Genomic DNA, 16,787 nt, shown 5'->3' with positions numbered 1-16,787 from the left:
GACTCCACGTGTGTGGCCGCTGTCTGTGCCCGTCTATACAGGCCTGTGGTGAACTCCTAAAATGAGGGTTATTTTATATACAGATAATGGGGTGAATGGCAGCCCCCAGAAGATGTGCCCCCCCAGAACATGGGAACAGGGCTGTATCTGGGAAAAGGGTCTTTGCAGATGGAGTTAGGATCTCAAGGTCAGGGCATCTGGGGTGGGGGTGACCTTCAGTCCAGCTGACAGATTCCTTATAGGAGATGGAAGGGGACACGGACGAGAAGCCTCGGGGAGATGGAGGCAGAGGTGGGAGGGAGGGGCCCCAAGCCCCGGGACCCTGGAGCCCCAAGGCTGGAGAAGGCAGGAAGGACCCCATCCTGGAGCCTCTGGAGGGACCTCAGCCCTGCGCCACCTTGGTCTCAGGTGTCTGGTCTCCAGGACAGGGGGAGGATGAACTCCTGTTGCTTTAAATCTCCCAACATGTGGTCGTCTGTTAGAGAAGCCACAGAGAACTCACACAGGCCCTGCTTTGTAGGGTCCTAGAAGTGTAGGTCTCAGTAAAGGAGGCTGGAGGCTGGATTAGAGAACTCACACAGGCCCTGCTCTGTAGGGTCCTAGAAGTGTGGGTCTCACTAAAGGAGGCTGGAGACTGGATTACAGAAGCCTTGGAGTCAGAACTGGGCCCTCAGAAATGCTAAAGCAGTGGCTGGACCCCAAAATGTTGAGGGGTCAAGTCTGAACCCTGTCCCTAGGGGTACTGGCTGCACATGCCTCCCCAGGTTCTTACACCTGTATGTGGATTAGTAAGTATCTAGTCCTGACTGAGGACATTTAATGTCACTGTTCACATTGCTCATTAAGAACCCACCATTACACAGGTGAAAACCCAATTAGAACGCTTGCTACACCAATGAGCAATTCTGAAGATGGTCGGGGGTGGGGACTTATGTGCAGACACCAGCCCTTCCACCCTCCCACCCCTCCTCCACACTGCAAACCCCCTTCTCCACATCCCAGACACCCTCCTCTACCCTCCAATTCCCCAAACCCTAACCCCAACCCCGAACCCTAACCCCAACCCGAACCCTAAACCAGAACCCGAACCCGAACCCGAACCAGAACCAGAACCCCTAACCCTCTCCTGACCTAGGTCTTTCTTGAAAGATTGAGCTGGCAAATGCTGTAAGTTTCCTGGCTCGAATTCTAGGATTTGCCATGAGCCACAACTACCGTCCTCTGGGCCCGCGTGCTGCAGCCACGGAAACCTGGGAGCCTGGGGCCTGCTCTCTGCAGGAACAGAAGCTGCCTCACTGAGAAACCTGCACGCGCAACTGAAGAGTGGCCCCTGCTCGCTGCAACTAGAGAGAGCCCATGTGCAGCAACAAAGACACAGCACAGCCAGAAAAATAAATGAATAAATACAGTTTTTGCAAAGCCTCAAATTTTATGTAAGGTACTTTTATTCACCTCCTACTCACTGTATGAGGGTGGCCATTAAAACATACTTTGCTTTCAGATAAGCAGAAAAGCGATGGAATCTGACAATATTCTTTTGTCCCACATGATTTCCAAAACCAAGAGGCAGGTGAGGACAGACCCCAGTCCCTGTTTCTGGACGAGAGAGTGGTTTGTGGGAATTGTGGAGGAAGGGGGAATCGCTCCTCGTTTGGGACTATTTCTTCCAGGGCATTGGAAGCCATGGGACTTCAGGACGTCTAACCTCAGCAGATAAGGGCGGGGTGACCTGAGTCTGAATCCCCCCACTGGAAGCCCAGGCTCCAGGCGCTCCCTGGACAGAGGAGGCAGCATCTCCGCTGCCTGAGCGCCCAGCGGAGGCTCTCATGGCGCTGTCGCAAGGGAAGCACCAGGTCTGCGTGCCCTCCAAGGTCCACGCACCCCACCAAGCTCCTCTGTGACCCAGAGGCAGTGACAATACAGGTGGGACCGTAAACAGTGACGGAAGACCGTCCCTGTTGCCTCATTTTCTGAAAATTGTACCTTTAAATATTTTTGGAAATGATGCAGGGAAGGACATGATTTCCTGAAAATGCTGCAGTATAACTCAGATTGAAGATGTGAGGGACACATCCAACCCCAGGGAGGAGAGAAATAATAAGGAAATCAACACAAAAACTCAGGCAGGCAAGTGTGCACACAGGACGTTAGAAGTCGGGATAGGTTGGCTTCCGGGACCTCCATTGCTGACTGTTTATTGGACACCTGATAGATCCTGTAAATGTACAAAGTCACCTTATCAAACCTAGAGATTCACTGCAGACAGATTTGACCACAAAGTCCTTGATTTAGAAATGTTCAGAGCATCCTCCTTGAACACCAGCTGAATCTGTTTTCATCAACGATATTGTTGTTCAGTCATTAAGTCATGTCTGACTCTGCGACCCCATGGACTGCAGCATGCCATGCTTTCCTGTCCTTCACCATCTCCCGGAGCTTGCTCAAACTCATGTCCATTGAGTCAGTGATGCCACCCAACTATTTCATCCTCTGTTGCCCCCTTCTCCTCCTGCCCTCAATCTTTCCCAGCAGGGTCTTTTCCAATGAGTCAAGTTAGAGTCAGGTGGCCAAAGTATTGGAGCTTCAGCAATAGTCTTTCCAATGACTAGTCAGGATTGATTTCCTTTAGGGTTAACTGCTTTGATCTCCTTGAAGTTCAAGGGACTCTCAAGAGTCTTCTCTAACACCACAGTTTGAAAGAATCAATTCTTCAGCATTCAGCCTTCTTTATGATCCGACTCTCACATCCGCACATGACTACTGGAAAAACCATAGCTTTTACTATATGAACCTTTGTCAGCAAGTGATGTTTCTGCTTTTTAATACATTGTCTAAGTTTGTCATAGCTTTTCTTCCAAGGAGCAAGTGTCTTTTAATAGCTGCAGTCGCCAGCAGTGTCCCCTGCCCCCAGACAGCCCCTTTCTGAACCTGACACTTGGTGGGCACCTCTCAGGCATCCACGGAGGAGAAAACCACTGGCCCCAGAGGGCTGATGGGGGAGCAGCGTCCCAGCACAGCCAGACCCACCTCAGCTCCACCTGGAGCCAATGGCGGGAGACACAGGACAGAAGGGGGGCTCAGGGAAGCGTGTGACCACAAACTGCAGTGCCCTGGGGCTTGGGCAGGAAGAGGTGGACCATGGGTGGGGTGGGAGAGGAGCTGAACCCAGAAGAGGGTTTAGGACAAGGGTCCAGGGGCAAGCTCGCTGACTGTGGGCAGCCAAGCAGGGCTGGGGGCCCCGATCTTGCCTCTAGGCCTGGCTGAAGACGGGATGGGCCTGTGGGGCTCCCTCTCTGCTTAGGCCCCATCTCCCACGTCCACACTACCTGTAGGCTCACAAGCCCCACAGACAGGTCTATTTTCAGGCCAGGCGTCCAAAGGCAAGGGGACCGGAGCCCCGGGCTGGAGCAGGAGCTCACGGCAGAGGACAAGCCAGGGTGCCCAGGGCCACCCGCCCCACTTGCTGTGCTCCCCAGCTCACCCACGGCCACGTACCTCCTCCCTCCCCGGGCCGGTCAGTGGGGGCGGGGCTTCACTGCAGGGGTGAAGAGGCACCGCTGGAGGGGAGCCCGGCATGAATGAAGGGACAGCAGTGGGCTGCAGAGTGTGGATGGGGCTTTCTGCTGAAACATCTATGTGGCCCACATTCACGCACACATCCATGTGTGCACTGCCCGTGTGTACATGAGGGACGAAGGACACACAGCGGGCGACAGTGACCATCTCCACGGAGGCAGACTGGGTGTGAGGCATAAACTTTATACACTCTCCTGAGGTCTGAATTACTATAGAATGCACCTACATTTTACATTTTTCTTTAAAATCGGAAGACATAAATAATGACCACTGTATTTCTATCTTTGTCCAATAGAAACTGCTAAACTGCAGTAAGTCCCCTACATAAGAACAAGTTCTATTTCAAGAGCACATCTGTAGGTCCAACAAAATTAGCCTAGGGACCTAACACAACTGGCTACACAGTACTGAAACAGTACTGTATTTAGTACAGCTACATAGTACTATAATAGCACTGTATATAGTACTGGCCACATAGTACTATAATAGTACTGTATATAGTACTGGTACACAGTACTGCCATCATACTGTATATAGTACTAGCTACACAGCACTGCAATAGTACTGTATATAGTATTGGCTACATAGTACTATAATAGTATTGTATATAGTACTGGCTATACAGTCAGCAGTGGCCACAGGACTGGAAAAGGTCAGTTTTCATTCCAATCTCAAAGAAAGGCAATGACAAAGAATGCTCAAACTACCGCACAATTGCACTCATCTCACATGCTAGGAAAGTAATGCTCAAAATTCTCCAAGCCAGGCTTCAGCAATATGTGAACCGTGAACTCCCTGATGTTCAAGCTGGTTTTCGAAAAGGCAGAGGAACCAGAGATCAAATTGCCAACATCCACTGGATCATGGAAAAAGCAAGAGAGTTCCAGAAAAACATCTATTTCTGCTTTATTGACTATGCCAAAGCCTTTGACTGTGTGGATCACAATAAACTGTGGAAAATTCTGAAAGAGATGGGAATACCAGACCACCTAACCTGCCTCTTGAGAAATCTGTATGCAGGTCAGGAAGCAACAGTTAGAACTGGACATGGAACAACAGACTGGTTCCAAATAGGAAAAGGAGTACGTCAAGGCTGTATATTGTCACCCTGCTTATTTAACTTCTATGCAGAGTACATCATGAGCAACGCTGGACTGGAAGAAACACAAGCTGGAATCAAGATTGCTGGGAGAAATATCAATAACCTCAGATATGCAGATGACACCACCCTTATGGCAGAAAGTGAAGAGGAGCTAAAAAGCCTCTTGATGAAAGTGAAAGAGGAGAGTGAAAAAGTTGGCTTAAAGCTCAACATTCAGAAAACGAAGATCATGGCATCCGGTCCCATCACTTAATAGGAAATAGATGGGGAAACAGTAGAAACAGTGTCAGACTTTATTTTGGGGGGCTTCAAAATCACTGCAGATGGTGACTGCAGCCATGAAATTAAAAGATGCTTACTCCTTGGAAGAAAAGTTATGACCAACCTAGATAGTATATTCAAAAGCAGAGACATTACTTTGCCGACTAAGGTCCGTCTAGTCAAGCCTATGGCTTTTCCTGTGGTCATGTATGGATGTGAGAGTTGGACTGTGAAGAAGGCTGAGCACCAAAGAATTGATGCTTTTGAACTGTGGTGTTGGAGAAGACTCTTGAGAGTCCCTTGGACTACAAGGAGATCCAACCAGTCCATTCCGAAGGTGATCAGCCCTGGGATTTCTTTGGAAGGAATGATGCTGAAGCTGAAGCTCCAGTACTTCGGACACCTCATACAAAGAGTTGACTCATTGGAAAAGACTCTGATGCTGGGAGGGATTGGGGGCAGGAGGAGAAGGGGACGACAGAGGATGAGATGGCTGGATGGCATCACGGACTCGATGGACGTGAGTCTGAGTGAACTCCAGGAGATGGTGATGGACAGGGAGGCCTGGCGTGCTGCGATTCATGGGGTCGCAAAGAGTCGGACACAACTGAGCGACTGAACTGAACTGAACACAGTACTATGACAGTACTGTATGTAGTACTGCAATAGTACTGTATATAGTACTGGCTACATAGTACTGCCATAGTACTGTATATAGTACTGGATACATAGTACTATATATAGTACTGGCTACCCAGTACTGCAATAGTACTGCCACAGTACTGTATATAGTACTGGATACATAGTACTATATATAGTACTGGCTACCCAGTACTGCAATAGTACTGCCACAGTACTGTATATAGTACTGGATACATAGTACTATATATAGTACTGGCTACACAGTACTGTGATAGTACTGTATATAGTACTGCCTACATAGTACTATGATAGTACTGTATATAATACTGGCTACACAGTACTGCATAGCACTGTATACAGTACTGGTTACATAATACTATAATAGTACTGTATGTAGTATTGGCTACAGAGTACTATAATAGGTTTATAATACTTTTCACATAAATAATACATAAGAAATAAACACACAAAATAAAGAAAGCATCTTTAATCTTATAGTATAATACCTTAGAAAGTATAGGAGTATAGCACAACACCTGATTAGAGGGACTGGCATGGAGTGAACAGGCAAGAAGTTACTGGTGGAGCTGGGCGAAGAGGGGGAGCTGGCAGAGAGAAGGACCGTCAGCAACAGGAGACGGCAGGTGGACTGTGACGTCACTAGGCCTGACGGCGAGGCACAGGTTCTGGCTCCTTGCTGGATTCAATTCCATCTCCCTCTTTAAAAGCTGATCCAGGGATGTCTGGGCAGCGGCTCTTTTCTTCTCATCATAGACGACACGGTAGCACTGGATTGCGTTCTGAACGGCTGTCTCAACCTTCGTGTACCGTTCTACATTCGGGTCCTGGGCCTCGAAAACAAACAGTGCCTCCTCAAACAGACAGAATCCCCTGGCCATGTCCTGCATCGTGAATCTCTTCAGCTCTTCACTTCGTTCTTCCTCCTCCTGTCTCTCTTCGTCCTTTCTCTGGGCCTCAAGCTCCATCAGGTCTTCGTTTGTGAGCTCCTCGTGTTGCACGGCAAGGAGTTCAATGAAGTCACCCTCCTGCAGATCCAGCTCCAGCTTCTCACTGAGGGTCACTAAGTTGCTGACGACCTCTCTGGACTCCTCATCCACCTTCTCGAATTCTCGAAAATCATGAACAAACTGCGGGCAAAGGTTCTTCCATACACCATTCATGGTGCCAGCTGTAACCTCACGCCAAGCAAAATCAATGTTTTTTATGGCCTTGTAGATGTTATAGTCCTTCCAAAATTGTCGCAAGGTTGTTCCTGACTCATCACTCGCCTTTACTGCCTGACGAAAAGTGTGACGTAAATAATATTTCTTGAAAGTTGATATAACTCCCTGGTCCATGGGTTGGATAAAGGGTGTAGTATCCGGTGGGAGACGCACTACTTTGACGTTGGGATGAAAATCGTCCATGAACGGGGGGTGGCCTGGAGCACTGTCAAGCAACAGAAGAATGTTGAACGGGATGTCCTTCTCCAAGCAGTATATCTCTACCTCCGGGATAAAGTGGTGGAAAAACCAGTCCTGGAAAATGGCCTGTGTAACCCAGGCTTTGGGGTTACTCTTCCACACAACAGGAAGAGAGCCCTTGGCTATATTTCTAAGGGCTTTTGGGCTCTCTGAATGGTAAACCAAGAGAGGCTTCAGCTTCATATCGCCAGAAGCATTGCCACCAAACAGTAGAGTGAGCCTGTCCTTTGCTGCTTTATAACCTGGCATCAACTTTTCCTCCTTACTGATGTAACTTCGGTCTGGCATCCTCTTCCAATACAGTCCTGTCTCATCCACATTAAAAACCTGCTCTGGTAAATATGCCCCTTCATCAATAATTTCTCGAAGGATGTCAGGAAATTCCCGGACAGCAGCCATATCTGCACTCGTTGTCTCATCACTTACTTTTACGTTGTGAAGATTGGCTCTGGCCTTGAACCGATAAAACCAGCCACAGCTGGCATTAAAAGACGGACCATCTGATTCTTCACCGTATTTCTTCTTCAGGTCTTCATATAGGCTTTTAGCTTTCTCTTGAATCAGCATTATGTTGAGCGGGGCTCGACGCTGATGCTGGTCCTGCAACCACATGCTGAGAAGTTTCTCCATCTCCTCCATCGCTTTCCCACGCCGCTTGGATATGATCGTCGACATCATCGACACAGCAGACTTCACGTGTTCCAGGATCTTGTCCTTGTTCTTGATGATCGTGCCAATGGTTGAACGGTTCAAGTTAAACGAACGAGCCACGTCTGTCATCTTTTCACCTCGCTCCACTCTCTCGATTATCTTCACTTTTGTTTCCATCGTTATCGCGTGGCGCTTCTTAGCAGTACCAGCTACATCACCGCTGCTCTTACGCTTGCTTCCAGACATCCTGGGCTTGAAATAAAGATACTGTACTACTGTACTGTGAAGTACACAAACACACAACCCCATGTAGAGACTGCACACATGTGACAATGTACCTTAGACACATGAACTAACTTACGTGACTGGACATGCAAACACACGTTCACATCTTTAAAAGTTTGCAACCGGCAAATTCATATATAAAGGACTTACTGAACTCTGTATATGATGGTGTGAGCCTGGACCAGGGTGCCAGGCAGGGCCCAGCCCAAGGGTGAGGGACTGGGGGCAGAGGGGTGAGGGGGTGCTGGGCACAGCTGCTTATGGTGACCTTTCCAGGGCTGGGGTGAAGAAGGGTCGGGGGGAAGAGTTCAGCAGGATATGGCATCTCTGACTGTGGAGGACTCACAGCTCACCTGAGCTCCATCCGAGAAGGGCTTGGCTGGCTCTACAAGGTCTCCAGGCTGTTGGTCCTCAGGAGGGGCCTGGACCAGGGCTGAGGGGGAAGCGGAGCGTTAGTGTTTGCAGCCCCGCCCTGCGGGCACAGGGGTCGGACACCCAGAGGTCAACGTGCGGCTGGACACTGGCCGGGGACTCAGAGTTGGATGAGACCTCGCTGCCCTCGGACTCACAGAGGGTGGCAGCCCCTTCTGACCCACACACGTGCGACCTCAGGAGCTCACCCAAGGCCTTTAAAAGCCAAGTCACTGAAACACCAAGGAAACAGTCATCAGATGCTTCCTTCGGCTGCAGCTGGGTAGTTGGTAGAAAGCTGTGTCAGCAGGCCTGAGCTGTCCAAGACATGCACACTCCCAGCAAAAGTTTGGCCCTGGATCTGCTCCCAGTAGGGGACCTCAAAGCCCTTGGAAGATTCTGCCTGGTAACATCAGGCAAGCCCCCCAGGGGACAGCACCCCAGGCATGCTGCTGCACATTACTGCCAGGGGAACTGAGCACGACTCACACAGCTCCCACAGGACAGGACTCTGGAATGTCATGCCTGATGTCTCACAGACTGGGCACCTGTTCCCATTGCTGACTTTAATCTGCATCCTTTCACTGTAATAAACAACAACCAAGACTGTAACAGTCTTGTCGATTCCTGCAGCTCCTAGCAAATCACTAAGCCTAAAGGGTGGTCTTGGGGACCCTGAATGAAAACATCTGTCTGCACAAAGTATACATAAGTTCATATGAGCATTAATCATAACAGCCAAAAGGTACCAACAACCCAAACATCCATTAACAGTTAAATAAACAGAATGTGCTGTAACCATACGATTGGATATGACAAGGCATAAAAACGAGTGGGATACTGACATGAAAAACCATGAACACTGAAAACATCACACTCATGAAAGAAGCCCATCCTCTAAGCCACACACTGTATGACTCCATTTACTAAGACAGCCAGAGTAAGAAAGTACACAGAGACACCGAGCAGGCTAGCTGCTGCCAAGGCACTGGGAGAGGGCAGGACGGGGAGTGACTGCTGCTGGGCACACAGTTCATTTGAAGGTGATTACACCATGGTGTTAGACACGGGTGGTGACTGTACAACCTCGTGAATATACTAAAACCCATGACCTGGACGATTTTTTGACATGTGTTACAGCTTACTAAAGATGGGTTTTGTTTGTTTGTTGAAGTGTTACGGTTTCCACCCCTTGATACAAGGGGCCAAGCAAGCAAAGGAGCTGCACAGACTCTGTGAGTGAACGAGTACACAGAGGCCACGGGGGACCGACGGCTGTCACCAGCCATCTCTCCTGCCTGCTGCGTGGCTGCCACCTCCTCAGGTGTATAAGTGCACACCCAGACCAAGGTGAGGACATCATACAGCACGAATCGCAAAGCCACCCTTGGCCAGGCTTCCTCCACTCCCCTCAGAGAAAGGAGGACACCCTACTTGTGACTGGAGGGTCTCATCATCCAACTCTCAAACCAGACTGGGCTCCACCAGGCCAAGGACCCTGCTCTCTCCCTTCCCCACTGGACCCACAGGGCTGGCACATGCCATGCACTCAGTGAATTTGCCAGGAAGAAAAAGAGAAAGAAGGCCCAGAGTACCCTCAGAAGGGGAAATGCCATGCCAACTGCAGGCTCGCACCTCTGGGAGGCTCACAGGCTAGGAAAGTCTTCAAACAGGTCATGGCTTCTGAGTCTTCTTCCCAGCAATGAGGACACAGAGGGCCGGGGCACAATGAGCAGGCACTCAGGACCAATGGTCATGGGCTGGGTCCCCCTGCACATTCCCCTGCCCTAAGCCCGGTCCCTGGGGCTCACCAGTCTCCTGAAACATCTGAGCAAGGTCCTCCACGAGCGCCACAGCCTCCTCACCGCTCTCGGGGCAGTGGGACTCCACCCAGACCCGGGTGTCGGGGGGCAGCACTCCCAGGAACTGCTCCAGCACCAGCAGCTCCAGCATCTGCTCCTTGGAGCGCACCTCGGGCCGCAGCCACTGGCGGCAGAGCTCCCGGAGCTGGGCCAGCGCCTCGCGGGGCCCGGGGGCCTCCTCATAGCGGAAGCTGCGGAAGCACAGCCGGGGGTCCCAACCGAGAGCAGGCAGCGGGGTGTGGGGCTGAGGCTTAGAGAACGGTTCCGGATCCCACGGGATGTCCTCATCCTCCTCCACCTTGATGATCACGAGCTCCTCCTGACCGAAGGGTGCTGGGTCAGCTGCCATGGTGAGGTGTGGGGAAGCTGGCCTCCCCGTCTTCACTCAGCCACACGCTCTGTCTTCCTGGGACACACACACACCACCCCCAATCAGGGCTGTGGACCACCCACACCCCTCCACCCACTTGCACCCTGCAAGGCCATTTGCCATGAGGGAGAGCGTCCCCAAACCCCGCCACCTGGGAAGCTGGTGGAGGACACCTTGCACTGGGAACCTGGTTAGGACAGTGAGGGAGAGGGTCCTGGAGGGAAGCCTTCAGGAGTTCGGGCCAGACTGAGCCAAGGAGGAGGGCCGCTCCTGGGGCGGGGGCAGGGGAGTGGGGAGCGTGGACATGTCCAGTGTCTCAGTGACAGAAACCCAGTCAGCAGCCAGGCAGAGGTGTCAGTGGGAACCAGTGGAGGCCCAGTGACCAGAGAGGGTCCCAGCCCAGGGACACAGTGCGCAAGTGCAGGACGCAGCCTGCAGTGACCTAAGGGAGAAGCCCACGACGGCAGCCGGGGCCAGGGGGAGCAGCCACACAGGCAGAGCAAGGGCAGGCGCCCACCCTGAGGGCCTTCCTTCCTGCACCTCAGGCTCCTCTGGGGCCCGGTCCTGTTTAAGTGTAAAATTTCCAAACAGCAAACAGGAGCTACTGCTATGTGTTCACCAAAAGATCCTGAAAACCAGCAACTCCTCAGCTGGCAACTCTGGGAAAAGGAATTGGAAGAAGACATCTGCTTTTCCTTTTGTAGCGTCTGCAAAGCATCTGAATTTCTTTCTTTCCACCGGTCATTTGCTACCACTGTAACTTAAGAACACAGATCACTTTCCGCGCCAATGCATGGCTCTAACAGGGTTTGTCAGGTCTCCCCCGAACCAGGCCGCTCAGCCCAGCAGCGCCCAAACTCCCGGGTTCTGACCCCCGAGTACCCTGCCCCGACCCGCCTGCACTATCACCTCAGGGGGGCACGCGCGCAGGTGCAGCGGGAGCAGGGAGGTGACCTGAGCTGCAGAAATCCAGGAAGACTTCTCAAGAGAGGCGCGTTTAGGGCGAGCTGGGCGGAAGAGCTGGGCGGAAAAGCTGACCGAGTGTGTCCATAGAACTGGGAGGCGCCTGCCGGAGGCAAAGAAACTCCGCCAAGGAAGCGACCACCGCAGATGCACAAGAACTGACCGTGAGGTGCGGCGAGAGCCCAGCTCCTCGCGGATCACTTCCGGGCCGCGACTCGCTTCCGGGACAGGCCCAGTCCCACCAGACTCCATTTCCCAGCAGCGCCCGCGCCGCCGATCCCACGCCCTCTGGTCAGCTGCACACCCTGCCCCGGGCCCTTCCCCACGCGCCTGCTGTCTCCCGCGGACTCACTGCCCTCGGGAGCTACGCCGGCTGGCGTGGAACAACGCCGCCGTGCAGAAACGACGACCAACCACCCTGGGGTCCCAGGACCAGGAGTTTCCTGGCTGCCCCACGGACTATTTCCGGAGCCTTGTTCCCACCCCGCCCCTCGCCCCCACTCCCGAGCCCCCAGCCACGTCCCCACGACCCTGCACGCGAGCCAGCGGAGGTGAGTAGGGGTAACCCGACGCTTCTGCTGCTCTGTGACAACCTCCCGCGCCGGGAAGTGGAATTGGCGCGAGCCCCGCTCCGCCTCTGAGGCCCGCTGGGAAATGTAGTCCTTGGCTTGTCACAAGACCCGCCCAGCCCTGCTGCGGATACTACATTTCCCAGGGGGCAGCTGAGGAATGGAGTTCTTCAGGGCCCTGAGACCGGTGCTCCACCGCGCTTTGGCTGAGGTCCGGTCCTGTCCCTAGTTCTGAGAAAAGGAGCCGATGCGTCCACGCGCGCGCGGCCTCTCCACCATGGCCTGCCTCACGACCTCACCTGCGTCTCTACCCCTCTCTCCGTTAGGATGCGGCATCTCCTCCCACTGGGTCACCTGCCTCTTCCAGCTGCTGGGCCACACTCTGGCTCCACCGAGGCTGTTCCTGCCTGCCCGTCCACAGGCGTTTACCAGCCACACCACGCTGGGCCGCCTCAACAGGTCCCTGTCTGATGCCTGGCATTTTGAAATGACCGGCTTCCAAAAGCTGGACACCACCTCCCAGAAAGCCCTCCCTATCAGTCCTCTCCTCTGGCCCCCAGTGGATTTGGGTCCCTCACAGGTCGCCCGTCATAGCCTTTGTCACACAGAACGTAACCGCCTCTGGACTGGCAGCTCTGAAACCAATCTCTCCCATCCTGGTCTCCCCACACCCAGCATGTTACAAATGCCCATAATTTGTGTAATTTATTAATATAGTCAGTCACCAGGCTCCTCAGCAAAGCGCCTTCTCTTCTAGCCATCCCTTTTGCTGCTCTTGCCAGGAAAGCAGGCCAGGGGCCACATCTGACCTTTCTCCCTGGAAGTCTGGACCCCTGGCGTGGCTCAGACTGCTTTTGTGTTGACAGCATGCCCACCACTGCAAGTGCTAGCTGAGTGACACGAATGCTCTCTCCCAACTTCACTCTTGGTATATCAGCGTGTGCATGTGGGCATGTGTGTACGTGTAGGCGTGTGTGAGCACGCATGTGCACCCACACAGGCACATGCAGATACCTGTGTTGAAAGGATGCCAGACAGCCCTGTCCCACCACCTGGGGCTCATCTAGCTGGGGTACAAGAATGCCTTCCTTGCAGACTTTGTTGACAAGCCACACGGTATGTCTGCATATTCAGGCGGATACCCCAGTGTGCATCAGACATCACTTTGCTGATAAAGGTCCGTATGTCCATCTAGTCAAAGCTATCATCTTTTTAGTAGTAGTCATGTAGATGTGAGAGTTGGACCATAAAGAAGGCTGAGTGCCCAAGAATTGATGCTTTCAAATTGTGGTGCTGGAGCAGACTCTTGAGAGTCCCTGGGACTGCAAAGAGATCAAACCAGTCAATCCTAAAGGAAATCAATCCTGAACATTCATTGGAAGGACCGATGCTGAAGCCAAAGCTCAATACTTTGGCCATCTGATGCAAAGAGCCAACTCACTTGAAAAAGACTGATACTGGGAAAGACTGAAGGCAGAAGGAGAAAAAGAGGGGTGACAGAGGATGAGATGGTTGGATGGCATCACCGACTCAACGGACATGACTTTGAGCAGACTCTGGGAGATAAAGGCATGGCAACCCATTCCAGTATTCTTGCCTGGAGAATCCCATGGACAAAGAAGGCCAGTGGGCTATAATCCATAGGGTGGCAAAGAGTCAGACATGACTGAAGTGACTTAGCACGCACAGCACCAGGAGATGACGGACACAGAAGCCTGGCATGCTGCAGCCCATGGGGTTGCAAAGAGTCAGACACAACAGAGACTGAAAACAACAAGGGGACAGAAGAACAAGCTGAATGTTGAGGCCATTGAACCCTCGGGAATGACTGAGATTTTTCAAAGAGCTGTAGATCTGGGAGACCATCAGAGTGACAAAAGTTTCAGCCTCAGAGGCTAGAGGGAGGCCAAGATGACCACGGCACAGAAACCGAGGGAAGAAAACATCTCCAAGGCAACGGATGGTGCCTGGTGTCAAAAGCCACACATGCTCACAGGCTCTGGCACAGTGGAGGCTCAGACAACACACGTCATGGAAGCCCAAAGGGCGACGATGGCATGGAAGGAGGGCCAGGAGAGTAGGAAACCCCCATCCCGAACCGGTGGGAAGTCACAATGGGGCACGGACAGTCAGGGCTGGCAAACAGGAGAGGCTCGTCTCAACCATGGCCCCTCACCACAAGGAAGCTTGCTCTGGTGGGCTGTGCTTGGCAACTGCTGTTCTATAGGGTGTGTCTCTTACATGGATGGGCACTCCTGGGTCCCGCAGCTCATCTGCCAATCAGAAAACACTGCCCTCAAGCCTGGCGCTCTGTGTGCCACTGTACAAAGTTGGCTGTGCATGAGGTATAAAAACCATGAGTGAGACGTGGCAGGGTCTACCCTCCAGAAACAAAACTCATCAGACAAAGCGCATCTGCACTCAGGCCCAAGCCTCAAATCACACAGGTCATTTAAAGAGGTCTGTCCTTCAGAGTCTGTGCCGTGGCCACTCGCCCACCCTCTGTGGGCCCCACCTGGGCTGAGTGCAGGCTTCCTGACATCGTTTCTGTTGCCACCGTCATGGGGCCTCTGGAGGCCCCGCAGCAGCCCGAGCCTGTCGCCTCCTTTCCCGGAGCAGCTCCCGGAGGCGGGCAAGGGCACAATGGACAGCCCGGGCCACCCGCAGGCTGCGCTCCCGGTTGGGATCGTTCTCTGAGAGGACTTGCAGGCCAGCGGCAAAGTGAGAAAGGGCCTGGGCCAGGTGCTCGGGGCGCAGTGCAACCACAACTGCGTCCTCAGCCTCCGCACCCTCTGTGGCCTCCGATTCCGGTCTTCTAGAGGCCAGGCCCTTCCCACCCTGGCAGGGCAGCCCAGGGCCACAGACGTACCCACCGTCCATGCCCGGGGAGGTGGGCGTGGGCTCCCCGCGGGCCTGCAGCAGATGGCTAACATCGGCCTTAGCCACGTCGCCCATACCGGCGTGGCTGGCTAGTGCCTCGATGCTGCGGGGGAGCTGGGGCATGGCACTGGGCTCGGGAGCACCAGCCAGCACACACTCGGGCCAGAGCTTCCTCCAGGCACTGTTCATGGCGGCAGGCTGCAGCTCCGCCCAGGCCTCAGCGATGTTGTCCACAGCAGTCATGACAGTGTAGCTGCGCCAGAACTCCCACACAGAGGGCCGGTCTGCACCACCCATCTCCTGGGCCAGCTGGCTGAGTGTGCGGCGCAGATACTGGGCCTTGAAGGTGGTGATGACACCCTGATTCATGGGCTGGATCAGGGTGGACGTGTTCTTGGGCAGGAACTCAACCCGCACATGGGCCGAGAGGCCACCCAAGTGGGCAGGGTGGCAGGGCGCGCTGTCCAGCAGCAGCAGGGCACGGTGCGGGAGGCCGTGGCTGGCACAGTAGTTTTCCACAGCAGGGCAGAAGCAGCTAGTAAACCACTCCTGGAAGATGACAGGCGTCAACCAGTCGTTGCGGTTGGAGCGCCAGACCACAGGCAAGCTGGCCTTGGAGCAGCCCCTGAGGGCACGCGGGTTCTCCGAGGGGTACACCAGCAGGGGCTTCAGCTTGAAGTCACCAGCCGCATTGCCACCGAGCAGCAGGGTCAGGTGGTCCTTAGAGGCCTTGGGCCCGGGCCCAGCCGTCCCCTCCAACGCCAGAAGCATGCGCTCAGGCAGCCGCTTCCAGAACAGGCCCGTCTCGTCCACATTGAAGACCTGCCGCGGTGAGTAGCAGCCCTCCTCCAGGATGGCGCGCAGCACTGCCGGGTAGCGCGCGGCAGCCTGGGCATCGGCCACAGCGGGCTCATCCGTCAGCAGCACGTTGTGGCGCACCTTGAACCGGGCAAACCAGCCGTTGCTGGCCCCAAAGGTCTCGGCCCGCCTGCCGCCACCCTGCTCGTGCTGCAGCTGGGTGAAGAGCCGGCGTGCCTGGTCCTGGATGAGCAGCGTGCTGACCGGCAGGTTCTGCCGCTTCTGCTCCTCGATCCACAGACTCAGCAGGCGCTCCATGCGGCCCATCAGTGCACCCCGGCAACGCGTGAGCTGCGTGGCGCAGACAGGCGTGGCTGCCTGAGAGCTGGCCCGGATCCTGTCCTTGTTGACACGGATGGAGGCGACCGTGGAGGTGGCCAGCCCCAGGGCCCGGGCAATCTGCGTCAGCTTCTCCCCATCCTCAAAGCGCCGAAGTACCTCCAGCTTCATGTGCAGGGTGATGGACTTCCGGTCCCGCTTGGCACTATGGCGGAGGCCAATCCCGAGGGGCGCCTGGGGGGGCTTCAGGCTGCCGCCCCGAGCCATGCATCTCAACACGCTCTCTTCCCTCTGCCCGTCGGCGGTACCCAGGGCCGTGCCACAGTGGCCCCTGGGCCTCTCCTGCCACGCCATCTCTGCCTGAAGAGGGGAATACAGGGGAGTTAACTGTGAGTTGGAGAGCCTAGACCACCGCCTGGCCCTCCCGTGCTATGACCTAGAGCCCGCAGCCCTGCGGACTACTGCCTCGGAGGCAGGTCCAGTCCCTTCTCTCCCTAATGCTAAGCAAACTGCATACACACTTCTGAGCATTCTTTGCAACCAGAGGAGCATTTCACTTAGTTTTTGTTTATGAGATCAAAAAGGTCTGCTGGA

At 54.0% G+C, this 16,787-nt stretch overlaps 2 protein-coding genes and 1 long non-coding RNA gene across 27 annotated transcripts in view; 1 reads left to right on the top strand and 2 right to left on the bottom strand.

The window, feature by feature from the left end:
* Nucleotides 1-6,053: 6,053 nt before the first annotated feature.
* LOC138419397 (tigger transposable element-derived protein 1-like) lies at nt 6,054-12,246 on the bottom strand. 23 transcript variants are annotated; one of them, XM_069552257.1, is made up of 6 exons: nt 11,554-12,210; nt 11,264-11,398; nt 10,224-10,680; nt 10,048-10,101; nt 8,355-8,434; nt 6,054-7,968 (listed from the first exon to the last, which is right to left on the bottom strand). In XM_069552257.1, exons 3-6 carry the CDS (start codon nt 10,621-10,623, stop codon nt 6,157-6,159), a joined length of 2,346 nt encoding a protein of 781 aa, XP_069408358.1. In that variant the 5' UTR covers nt 10,624-10,680; nt 11,264-11,398; nt 11,554-12,210; the 3' UTR covers nt 6,054-6,156. The 23 variants fall into 23 exon arrangements, with proteins under 23 accessions (XP_069408358.1, XP_069408359.1, XP_069408354.1 ...); XM_069552258.1 differs by having other exon boundaries at nt 11,599-11,819; XM_069552253.1 differs by having other exon boundaries at nt 6,054-7,983; nt 11,599-11,693.
* LOC138419424 (uncharacterized) lies at nt 11,852-12,917 on the top strand. The gene is made up of 2 exons (XR_011248965.1): nt 11,852-12,158; nt 12,503-12,917. It is a non-coding gene; the product is annotated as an uncharacterized lncRNA (long non-coding RNA).
* LOC138419404 (tigger transposable element-derived protein 1-like) overlaps nt 12,869-16,787 on the bottom strand; it is a 23,884-nt gene continuing 19,965 nt past the window's right edge. For all 3 annotated transcript variants that reach the window (XM_069552281.1, XM_069552279.1, XM_069552280.1), the window contains one exon: nt 12,869-16,553. In XM_069552281.1, the coding sequence (XP_069408382.1) occupies nt 14,736-16,547 (1,812 nt within the window). In that variant the 5' untranslated portion in view covers nt 16,548-16,553 and the 3' untranslated portion in view covers nt 12,869-14,735. The remainder of the gene's footprint in view (nt 16,554-16,787) is intronic.

Source organism: Ovis canadensis, chromosome 14, assembly GCF_042477335.2.
Source record: "Ovis canadensis isolate MfBH-ARS-UI-01 breed Bighorn chromosome 14, ARS-UI_OviCan_v2, whole genome shotgun sequence".
Lineage (NCBI taxonomy): Eukaryota > Metazoa > Chordata > Mammalia > Artiodactyla > Bovidae > Ovis > Ovis canadensis.
This window is presented reverse-complemented; position numbering and strand designations above follow the sequence as displayed.

Bases quoted from the DNA above. Each gene is read 5' to 3' on its own strand.
- LOC138419397 (XM_069552251.1), bottom strand. From the start codon at position 10,623: ATGGCAGCTGACCCAGCACCCTTCGGTCAGGAGGAGCTCGTGATCATC. The intron at 10,102-10,223 runs GTGAGCCCCAGG...GCTGGGAAGAAG, and splicing joins TCAGATGTTTCAGGAGACTG to ACTCAGAAGCCATGACCTGT. The intron at 7,984-8,354 runs GTGAGCTGTGAG...ACAGTAGTACAG, and splicing joins CCTTCTCGGATGGAGCTCAG to TATCTTTATTTCAAGCCCAG.